The following is a 10,563-nucleotide window of genomic DNA, read 5'->3' as shown; positions in this document are numbered from 1 at the left end:
ACTCCGCCCTGCCCTCAGGTTCATTGCGCTTGCGCCGGCGCAGAGGCGCTCCGAGCGTAGCTGTAGCAACAGGGCGGGCCTTGGTTCCGCTTGGGGGCGTGGTCGCTGTCTGGGTCTCCCACGTGGTTCGCCTCACGGGCCTGGAGCTGGGCTTCTCTCGCCTCCTGTCGTCGGGCTGCACCGGCTTTGCCCACGCCCTCACGGGAGACGCAGATACCCGGGACCCGGAGAGGCGCCCGGGCGGCGCCGCCATGTTGGCAGGGAGTCCCCGCGGCGTGGAATTGGGGCTGGGCAGCCCTTGGGCGCCGTCCTGGGCTGGGGGCCACCCTGGCCGCGTGGTCACCGGCAAGAAGCCCGGGGCCTCACCCAGGCGCGGGGGCCGGGGGAAGGACCGGACCCTCCCGAAGTCGCGGACCCCTACCGGGCGGCACCCGAGCTGGGGTGGCCTCTACCGCGAGCTAAGCTGGCCGCGCCGCATCTCACCGTCCCCGGGGCCCGAGCGCTGCGCCTGGACCAGGGCCGAGCGAGGGGGCCAAGCGGCCGGCTGGACCCACAGTCCCCGTGCCATAGGCGGGTCGGGGCTTTCAGACCCGGCTTCAGCCCTCGAACCCGGTAGCCTTGGAGGTCAGCTTGAGATGACTGCTCTTCCTGCGCGGGTTGTCCTCCCCAAAAACGTCCAAAATGGCAAAGAGGCGTCCGTGGCCGCTCGAGGCCCTCCCTGCCTGGGTTCTCCCCTGCCGAACCTCACTCCCGGCCCCTCCCTCATTCTCTCGTGGCCAGGCTCCCCCTGCCCCTTGGGCGAGTCCGCTGCCTCCCACGGTCCTGACTGTGGCATTTCTGCGTGTCTGGAGGGCTCTCCCCGGCAGCGACGTCCTGCTTAGCACGTGGCTCGTCTAACTCTGTTACCCTGGCCTCGTGCCCTCCTAGGGGTCATCTTAAGGTTTCTGCTGGTCTCTTCCCCCTGTGACACTTGCCAGTACCCAAATAGAGTCGTTTATGTCACGCTCTAACCAGAGGCCCTGAAGAAGCCCTCACAAAAACATTAGCAACGGAGCGCCTGCAGCAAACCCTTCTAACCTTTTGTCTTTATAACCCTTGGTTTCAAGACAGCCTATGGGAACTTCTCTTGTCTTTAAAAGATCCCCCTTGGGGCCAGGCATGGTGGCTTCTATAATCCCAGGACTCTGGGAGGCCAAGGCAGGCAGATCACTTGAGGTCAGCAGTTCAAGACTAGCCTGGCCAACATGGTGAGACCCCGTCTCTAGAAAAACTACACAAAAAAATTAGCCGGGCGTGGTTGGTGGCGGGCGCCTGTAGTCCCAGCTACACGGGAGGCTGAGGCAGGAGAATTCCTTGAACCAGGAGGTGGAGGTTGCGGTGAGATCGCACCACTGCACTCAAGCCTGGGTCACAGAGCAAGACTCTGTTTAAAAAAAAAAAAAAAAAAAAAAAATTCCCTTGGGCAGGGCACAGTGACTCATGCCTGTAGTAATTCCAGCACTTTTGGAGGCCGAGGTGGGCAGATACCCTGAGCTCAGGAGTCCAACCTGGGCAACATAGTGAAACCCCTATCTCTACAAAAAATAAAAAAAATGAGGCTGGGCGTGATGGCTCACGCCTGTAATCCCAGGACTTTGGGAGGCCAACATGGGTGGATTGAGGTCAGGAGATCAAGACCATCCTAGCTAACACAGTGAAACCCCGTCTCTGCTAAAAATACGAAAAATTAGCCGGGCATGGTGGCAGGCGCCTGTAGTCCCAGCTACTCAGGAGGCTGAGGCAGGAGAATGGCGTGAACCCAGGAGGTGGAGCTTGCTGTGAGCTGAGATTACGCCACTGCACTCCAGTCTGGGTGAGAGTGAGACTCCGTCTCAAAAAAAAAAAAAGAGTCCAGCGTCGTGGTGGTGTGCGCCAGTGGTCTCTACTCTGGAGGCTGAGGTGGGAGGATCACCTAAGCCCAGGAGGTTGAGGCTGCAGTGAGCCATGATCACACCACTGCACTCCAGCCTGGGCAACAGAGACCCAGTCTCAAAAAAAAAAAAAAAAAAAAGATTCCTTCTTTCCTCAAGCCCCATACCGCCCCCCCAACCATACGCCTGTGGCCCACTGAGGCTTGCATACTCTGAATTGCAATTATGTGTTATTCTTGATTAAATTCATTTATCCTGGAGAGCCTGAATTTCTCTTTAGGTTGACACCACTCACTCTTGTCAGTCCCTGCAGTGCCCCAAGCATCCCTGTCATGTGGTGAGCAGGGAAACCTTGGCATCTTAAGGATGCAGGTGCAGGAGAGTGAGTCTCCAGGCTGTCAGAGCTGAGCATGTAGAATCCAACCATGGAGAGCACCCTGAGGTTCCTGACCCCAGGTTGTCTTGGTCCTTCCTGAGACCCTGGTGAAGAGTGGGATGGAAGTGCCGGGGGATTCCTGGGCACCCCAAGTAGTCTTGGCCTTCATGTGTGAACTCCTCTCTCCAAGGGGGCCTCCAGTGAGCTCCACCCCTGGGACACAGTTGTGAACACCCGATCCTTGTTCCCAACACCCATGCACTGGCCAAAAACTGCACTTGCCAGGGTAGCAGTCAATCACAGCACCTTGTGTTTATTGGAAATGTCCCACCTACGAACATTAAGATGCCAGCAACTGGCCCAGCACGGTGGCTCACACCTATAATCCCAGCAGTTTGGGAGGTCGAAGTGGGTGGATCACGAGGTCAGGAGATGGAGACCATCCTGGCTAACACAGTCAAACCCCGTCTCTACTAAAAATACAAAGAATTAGCCAGGCGTGGTGGTGGGTGCCTGTAGTCCCAGCTACTCGGGAGGCTGAGGCAGGAGGCAGAGGTTGCAGTGAGCCAAGGTCACCCCACTTCACTCCAGCCCAGGCAACAAGAGTGAAACTCCATCTCAAAAAAAAAAAAGACTTCACCAACTAACTATGCTTATGCAGAAAGAGGTGGCATCCCTGTTCGAGTCATGGCCATGAGGAGCAGCTATGAGAAGGGCCCTAAGGCACAGCATGGTTTGCAATAAGGAGGGCAAAGCCACGGAGAGGGAAAGCTTTGGTTTCAAATATCACAAGGTGTGGGCCTGAGCCTGCTGCCTGCCCAGGTCTGGGCGCCTCCACTCAGCCACTGTCCTCCCCGTGCCTCTAAATCTGGAAGGTTGCATCTAAACCTGCCCTTCCAGACAACACCCCTCCCCTGGGAAACCAATGGGGATGAGTAGCGTCCCTCCACTAGGGGCCGTGGGTTTCGAGGTGGGGGCGGAGGATGAGTTAGCAGCGCTTGCATATCATAGCTCTCTTCATGTCAGCAGGGAGAGGGAGGTGCCACTGCCTCCTCCGAGATGAGAAAGCAGGGAAGAACCCTGGGGCAGCTGGCTTGTCCCAGCCACTCCTGAGTGCAGGGAGGGGCCAAGGCACCGAATATGGAGGCTGAGTCCTCACTTGGGGAGCTGGGCAGCCTGAGCACGAAGATCCATCAGAAGCAGCAGGCAGCTGGGGCGAGGGGTAGAGCCTCTGACTCATGAAATCCCGGATTAGTCAGCAACCATCACAGAGGCCACCAGCATTGATCCCACTGGTTGTTGGGGAAGCACAGAAAATTCAGCAGCCTAAACGGACCATGGAAGAGGCTGAGAGGCAGAGGCCCTGGGGATAGATGGGGAGAAGGCAGGAGTACCGGCCGCAGCCTCAGGTGTCCAGGCCAAGCTTCTCAGAGCCACCTGGATCACGGACATCAGACCCTTTCTGTGGCCTTGCTGGGCATCCAGGGTATGTGGGCTGAGATGCCCCAGCCTTGCCCCCATTACTGGTTCGGCCGCTGAGGAGGAGGGGGCAGCCCTCAACTGGGTGGAATTGTTCCCCTCATTCCGGTTCTGCATTGGTAGGCTGCAGAAGCACGTCCTGCATAGCTTATGCAGCTTCCAGGGCTCGACTGGGTGAGGTGGATCCCAGGGCGGGCTCCCAAAGGGACGTGCCCTCCTGTTCTCCCCAGATGACACCACACCTCCCTTGGGCCCCAACCTGAAGCCTCCTCTCAACCCCATTCTCCCAGGTCCCAAGTCCCTCTGCCTCTCGACTAGACCCCACATCCGGGAATGGAGCCACAGAGCCCCCAGCAGGCTGTAGCCACTTGTGTCCAGAGGCGACAGGTGAGGCCCTGCCCTCATGGAGTCCACCAGCATGTTTCATTCTGCGTTCTGCAGGCTGGAAGCACGTGGCAGGCTGCTTTCCCATCCAGGGCTCAGGCTGGGGCCATAGCCCCCAGCTCCAGGACGCCAGGGCTGGCAGGTCTCGGGGGAGTCTGGGGGCAGTCTGGGGGTGTCAGGACTCCCGTGGCTGTAGTAGCTCCCTGGCCTGGTCCTCATCCAAGATGAACGGGGACTGGAACTCCCGGCCTTGCAGGTACACTTCTAAACCCTGGAGACGAGCAGGCAACAATGGCCAAGTACCCACCTTTTGGCTGGCCACAGCCCCCTCTGGCCACACCAAGGAGCCACAGTCCCCAGGCACGATCCCAGGTCTGCCTGGAGTCAGGGAGGGGTGGGGACATAAAGGCTTCCAGGGCCAGGAGCAGACACACACTGCAAGGCCACCCAAGACCACACTCAAGACCCTAGGCCAGCAGGAGACCCTCCTGTCACGCTCAGGTCTGACCTGACCAGAGAAAGGGGCAAGGGTAGCCAAGGTCAGGGAGGTGGGAGAGGCCAGTGTCCTACCTCCACGAGGCCCCCACAAAATCCTGTCTGGCCCCACACTGGGCTCAGACCTGGGCTGTCTCATACCCATGCCCTCCCAGGTCCTGCAAAGGCCTCTGGACGCCTCACCCCACCCCATCCCGTATCTTGGAGTCTTCTGCAACTTTAAACCACTGATCCCATTGGTTAACCGAGGTAGAGCTGGGCCGTCTCCACCCAAGCAGCCACCTCTCCCCAGGTGGTATTAAAAACCTGACTCCAGAAAAGCCCCAGATAAGGACAGGCAGCTCTCACCTCTCCAGAGTAAGACACCAAGGGCGATATCTCACAGATGGCCGGAGGGTCTCCATTTGGGGGTAAGCTAGGGAAAGTCCGCTTGTCAATATCTCCTTGCAAAGCCTGCCCAGAGCCCTCCCACAGCACCCCCATCCCCCATAGGAGACTGAGCTCTACACATCTAGCTCCCCGGAGCCCGTCTCAGCAAACTCATCTTCCTCTGGATACCCCAAACCCTGAGCACACATCCCACTGCCAAGTGACAGGACCTGATTTGGGGTAGAAAGCACCCCCACAGGCCTCCCACGCAGAGCCTAGGCAGCTAGATTTAGAAAATCAGGGAGGCAAAAGCCAAACGTCTTTTTCTTTCCCAGCCCTGAAATCAAACTGTCCTGCTACTTTCTGAATTCATGCCAGGGGCTCAGTTTCAAAGCCTGTGAATAAATGGGAACAAGGTTGGTTGGGTGATGGATCCCGTAAAAGCCCTGACCTGACCACTGTGCAATCTACACATGTAACAAAGCTGCACACACACCCCACAAGTTTATACAAGTAAGAAAAATAAAAATAAAAAAATAGGTGGGCGCGGTGGCTCACGCCTGTAATCCCAGCACTTTGGGAGGCTGAGGTGGGCGGATCACAAGGTCAGGAGACTGAGACCATCCCGGCTAACACGGTGAAACCCCGTCTCTACTAAAAAAAAATACAAAACTTTAGCCGGGCGTGGCGGCGGGCGCCTGTAGTCCCAGGTACTCCGGAGGCTGAGGCAGGAGAATGGCGTGAACCCAGGAGGTGGAGCTTGCAGTGAGCCGAGATGGCACCACTGCACTCCAGCCTGGGCGACGGAGCGAGACTCCATCTCAAAAAATAAATAAATAAAAATAAATAAATAAATAAATAAATAAAATAAAAGGCAAATCTAAGTATGCTTTTGTAAACAAACCAAAAGCTTGTGGACAAGTTGGGGAGGGAGTTGGGGAGCCCCCTGCCTCCCTCAGTACATGGAGCACAACTTGAAGGGTCAGGCCAGGAGGCTGTGCTGATGGTCACCGTGTGACCTGGAGCTGGCCGGACACAAGGCCACCTGCATCTGTGGTGGTGCTGGGGAGGCAGACCCCTCCCCAGCATGGCTGTCACAGAGCCAACAGGGCTCTGGAGCTGAAGACTGGGTCCTGACAGCCCTCCCCTTCTGGCCGTAGCTACCCGAGGGCCACACTCACCCGGGCAGCTCTGGGGGCCAGGCCCCATGGGCATCCAGGAAGCGGGCCCCTGCCTGCAGAGCCCACCGGTAGTGCTGGGCGAGCAGGGCCTGGCGGGAGGTACGGGGACTATCCCTGTCGGCCGGCTCTGCGTTCTTCAGTGGGGAAAATTCCTCCTCCCGTAGTACTTCAAAGGCAACGAAGTTCCTGGTGGGGAAAGGGCTGGTCACCCACGTCCCGGCAAAGAGGCCCTGATCCGGGCGGGTGAGGGCTGGGCCAGGTTTCCAGTGGCAGAGTGAAGGTCTGGTCCCATGGACAGCAAGTCTAGGGAGGAGCCCTCACAGGTACTGAGTGTCTTTGCTCCTGAGACGCTGGGGATGGTCCAATTCCAGCAGCCATTTCCGGCAGCCAAAAACCTAGACCCTGGGACCCCTGCAGTGAGGGCCAAAGGCCCTGTGAGCCACCCTGGCAACCTGGCCAGGAGACCTCTCCTAACCGTGGGTGGGGGAGTGGAAGGTCCAGGAGGTGGCACTACTGTCCTCCCAAGTCCACAGCCCCAAGGACTCCCTATGCCCGCACCTCAGGTGCTGCTTACCCTCAGGGCCAAGAGCACCCTCTGGTCTTCTCCCTGAGACCTGCCCGCAGGCCCCTTGGCCCCCCCAAGTCTCCACTTCCCTGTCAGCTGGGCCTCAGTTCCCACCACCAAAACTGAGGGAAGGAAGAAGGGAAAAATGAATGAGTCCCACTACTAACTTAGCAAACCGGAACACATCAAACACAAACTTCTCCATCTTTATCCCGTTGGGTTTTAGTGGCTTTATCAGGTTCCCCTCCTCATCCACATACGGGACTTTCTTCACAGCCACGTGTGGCTTCAGCAAAGGCTCAAACTCCCTGGTGTACGGGAGAGCAGAAGGGAAGAAAGACACAGATCAGATATGGCACCGCTGGGGCTCTGTCCCCACTTCTGAGCACACCCAGCACACCCATTCTGAGCACAGGATGGCAGAGGGACACTACAGGGGACAGAAGCAGCAGAGTAGGGCCAGATCTCCAGGGAGGAGCGGGCACAGGCCTCCTCCCTGCATCCCCGTGCCAAGTGTCAGGTACCATCAGCCACATCCCTGCCCAGGCAAACAGAAACTGGCAAGCCCCAGGGCAGAGGTAGTACCATGGGCACCAGGGCAGGTCCCCAGAAGGCGGAGATAGCAGACTTGATCACAGAGCCTTACAGCAGCTGCCTGCTGAGCACGGCTTGTGCCTGATCTCCAGCACCTGTGCCTCTGCAAACACAGGATCCATTTTCCACCCCAACCCATCAGCTGCCCCTGACCGCAGCCACTCCTGACCACAGCCGCTGCGGCCCAGGGCACTCGGCTCCCTCCACGGGTCCCTGGTCAGCGCAGGCGGCACTGGCCGGCACTCTGCAGCCACCTGCTGCCGCACACCTGGTGACCGCCTTAAGGAAGCCTCGGGTGAAGAAGTGGTTGCAGATGTTGCCTGCATTGTACAGCAGGCCCCCGTCGGAGGCACGCAGCTGTGCGGTGTCAGGACTGATCTCGCTGTACTCCACCACCTGGGGGACGCCGTCCACCTGGCACACCACGCCCACGGGCTCCTCGGGGTATGCCTTTTCCACCACCTGCAGCCAAGACCAGGGATGGTCTTGGAGGGCTGGGGAGAGGGGCGGGGCTCCACGAGGGGCAGGGCCAGGCTGCGCGGAGAGGAGGTAATCCACGAAGGGCGGGGCTCCGCGCAGGTGGGCGCTAACCTTGGCGCCACAGTCTGCGCCCTGCAACACACAGAAGCCGATGAAGACAGGGTCTGCCAGTCGCACCAGGATGTTGTCCACACAGTACACGTGCACAAACTCCACTCCTCGGCGCTCCATGTCCTCCAGGATCTTGTGGTCCTCCAGTGCGCAGTAGAGGCCCCCGTTTCCGTCTGCAGGCGGAGAAGGGAATAGATGTTTCGAGGGCTCCAGCCACAGCTCGCTCTGCGGGTCTAGGACGTACTGGAGGCGTTGTGCCTAAGGCAGCCCCGATCACTAACCAGACTGCCCAGCGGTTGTACCACGTGACAAATTAGGCTCAAGGCCCAGAGAAAGAGGCGCCTAACCTGGGACCACACAGTCTCGGGGTAGCCGCGAATCCGGGCGCGTGGACCCCCAGCCACGCTCCCAGTTCTGGTCTGGGAGGTCCCTCCCCGTCTCAGGAACGGGCCACACCTGGGGCCATGGCAACTTTGTCTTTCCGCTCCAGGATCACCTTGCCATCAAAGGTCACAGCAGGCAGCAGGCGCTGCTCAAACATGACCACGTTGGCGGGGTCCAAGTGGAAGAAGTCGTGCTCCCTGAAGAACTCGGCCGTGGGCCCCAGAGTGAACTCGCTGGTCATGACGTACCTGCAAGGGAGGCGCGGTGAGCCGGCCGCGAGTGCGCCTGACCCTGCAGGCAGACTGCGCTCGGACCAGAGCCGGCATTGGGGTTCGGGGTCCAGTGTCTAGTTGGGGCTGAGGCCAGGCCCCATTTTGGGCCAGTGCTGGGCTATGTCCCGGGCTGTGCCGGGGTTGGGGCTCGCGTGTGCAGCGGGGTTGGGGGGGGGAGGACGTGGGGAAGGGTCCCTCCGGGCCGAGGTAGGGCAGGGAGGACACACCAGGGGACGGTGCAGCAGGTCCCGTGGCGCTCACCGGCCAGCTGCTCCACCCGCCGAATCCGCTCCGCCTGCAGCTGGTACAGGGTCTTCCCGCTGGGCAGCCCCACACGGTACATACCCTTGGGGTAGGTCACGCCCAGGCGAGTGCCCTGCCCCCCCGCCAGCAGCAGGACGGCCACCTTGTTCAGGGCAATCTGGCGGAAACCTGGGGGTACGGGCGCTGTGAAGGGACGCCCGGGACCCGCCCACCCTTCCGCTTTAGGGAAAACCAGCCCTGGGGCTGGGGCTCCGGGACTCGGGGGCCAGAACGCGTGAGGCGAGACAAGTCTCAAAGTAGCGAAGGAGAATTACAGTTCCCCGAGCGCGGCCTCGGTTCCCACCCCCTCCGTGGGCACGAGCCCCTGCCGGCCCCCAGGGCCTCCCGCCCCGCCTACCTTCCTCCTCCCAGCGCCGCCGCGTCTCGGGGTCGCTGCGGCTGGCCCTTCCTACGCGCTCGGCGGGCAGGGGCCGCAGGCGCTCGGCCAAGCCGGGCAGCGGGCCGTGGGGGCGCGCGCAGGCCTCCGCCGCCCGCCGGCAGTGCTCGCGCAGCGCCTCGGGCTCCAGCAGCGCCAGCTCCGCCAGCAGCGCGGCTTGCGACTCCGGCGCCAGCTCGGCCCAGAAGCGCAGGAGGTGCTCCTGGCCAGCGCGCTGCAGCCGGGCGCGCACGTCCTGCTCCGAGGCCATGTCGCTGCTGCCGTCGGTCGAGTCGGCACTCGTGACCCGCGCCACTGACCAGCGTCACGGGACCGGACGGGCGGTGCAGACCCCCCAGCGGGGAGGGCCCGGGGCGCCCCGCCTCGACCCCGCCTCGACCCCGCCTCGACCCCGCCTCGACCCCGCCTCGACCCCGCCCCGCGTCCTGCCCCGGAGCCCGCCCATCCCCGCTCCGCGACCCCGACTCCGTCCGGGTTCTCTCTGACCCCGCCCTGTCCACGTCCCCCTAGCCGCCCCCGCGTCCTGTCCGAGACTCGAGACAGGCCCAGCCCCATCTCTCCAGCCGGTCCCCAGTCCCTCTCCGTCCCCTGGACCCACTCCAGTGTCTGGCCCTGGCCTGGTCCCTCGAGCTCCCGTCCCGGTTCCAGCCCTGCTCCAGGCCCCCGACCCGTGCCCGCCCTGTCCACTCCGCGCCCCGCCGCGAGGGATCCCAGGACCCTCTGGGTCGCGCCTGCTGGCGTGGGTGGAGAAACCGACCATTGAGCTAAGGGAGGAAGAGGCCCCGGGGACGCCCCGCAGGGGAAAACTAGGTTCTGTCCCAGCACGGGCTTTAAAAAGAGTGGCCTGGCCAGCTTTTCGCTAACCAAGACTCGGACGGAAACCTCCTGGTGCAGAAACAACCGGCCAGGGTGCATTGAAGAGGCCTGGGCCACGGCTGAGCTGTTGGGAGGATGGAGCCAGACCGTGTGCCGGGATGCCAGCACAGCGTCCGCAGGAAGCCAGCCTGTGACTTGGGGCTCCCTGCCGCACACCCCTCCACCTTCCCATTGCCCGGTGACCAGAGCACTCTCAGCCCCTCGCCTACATTGTTATTTTACTATCAGGTTTTAAAATACCTTGTTTGTGGTCGGCGCGGTGGCTCACGCCTGTAATCCCAGCACTTTGAGAGGCCGAAGTGGGGGGATCACCTGAGATCAGGAGTTCGAGACCAACCTGGCCAACATGGTGAAACCCCATCTCTACTAAAAATACAGAAATTAGCC

At 60.9% G+C, this 10,563-nt stretch overlaps 1 protein-coding gene across 2 annotated transcripts; it reads right to left on the bottom strand.

The window, feature by feature from the left end:
• Positions 1-2,579: 2,579 nt before the first annotated feature.
• On the bottom strand, positions 2,580-9,576 carry UAP1L1 (UDP-N-acetylglucosamine pyrophosphorylase 1 like 1). Of its 2 annotated transcripts, XM_050760084.1 has the most exons (9): positions 9,262-9,563; positions 8,828-9,032; positions 8,401-8,576; positions 7,945-8,117; positions 7,622-7,815; positions 6,927-7,067; positions 6,195-6,380; positions 4,993-5,059; positions 2,580-4,420 (listed from the first exon to the last, which is right to left on the bottom strand). In XM_050760084.1, exons 1-9 carry the CDS (start codon positions 9,548-9,550, stop codon positions 4,325-4,327), a joined length of 1,527 nt encoding a protein of 508 aa, XP_050616041.1. In that variant the 5' UTR covers positions 9,551-9,563; the 3' UTR covers positions 2,580-4,324. The 2 variants fall into 2 exon arrangements, with proteins under 2 accessions (XP_050616041.1, XP_050616040.1); XM_050760083.1 differs by having other exon boundaries at positions 2,580-5,059; positions 9,262-9,576.
• Between the last annotated feature and the right edge of the window lie 987 nt (positions 9,577-10,563).

This window comes from Macaca thibetana, chromosome 15 (assembly GCF_024542745.1).
Source record: "Macaca thibetana thibetana isolate TM-01 chromosome 15, ASM2454274v1, whole genome shotgun sequence".
Taxonomy (NCBI): Eukaryota; Metazoa; Chordata; class Mammalia; order Primates; family Cercopithecidae; genus Macaca; species Macaca thibetana.
This window is presented reverse-complemented; position numbering and strand designations above follow the sequence as displayed.

Coding starts and splice junctions, on each gene's coding strand:
- UAP1L1 (XM_050760083.1), bottom strand. CDS start 9,550: ATGGCCTCGGAGCAGGACGTGCGCGCCCGGCTGCAGCGCGCTGGCCAG. Junction 9,033..9,261: donor GCGGCGCTGGGAGGAGGAAG/GTAGGCGGGGCG, acceptor CCGTACCCCCAG/GTTTCCGCCAGATTGCCCTG. Junction 7,068..7,621: donor TTCCTTAAGGCGGTCACCAG/GTGTGCGGCAGC, acceptor CCCGTACACCAG/GGAGTTTGAGCCTTTGCTGA.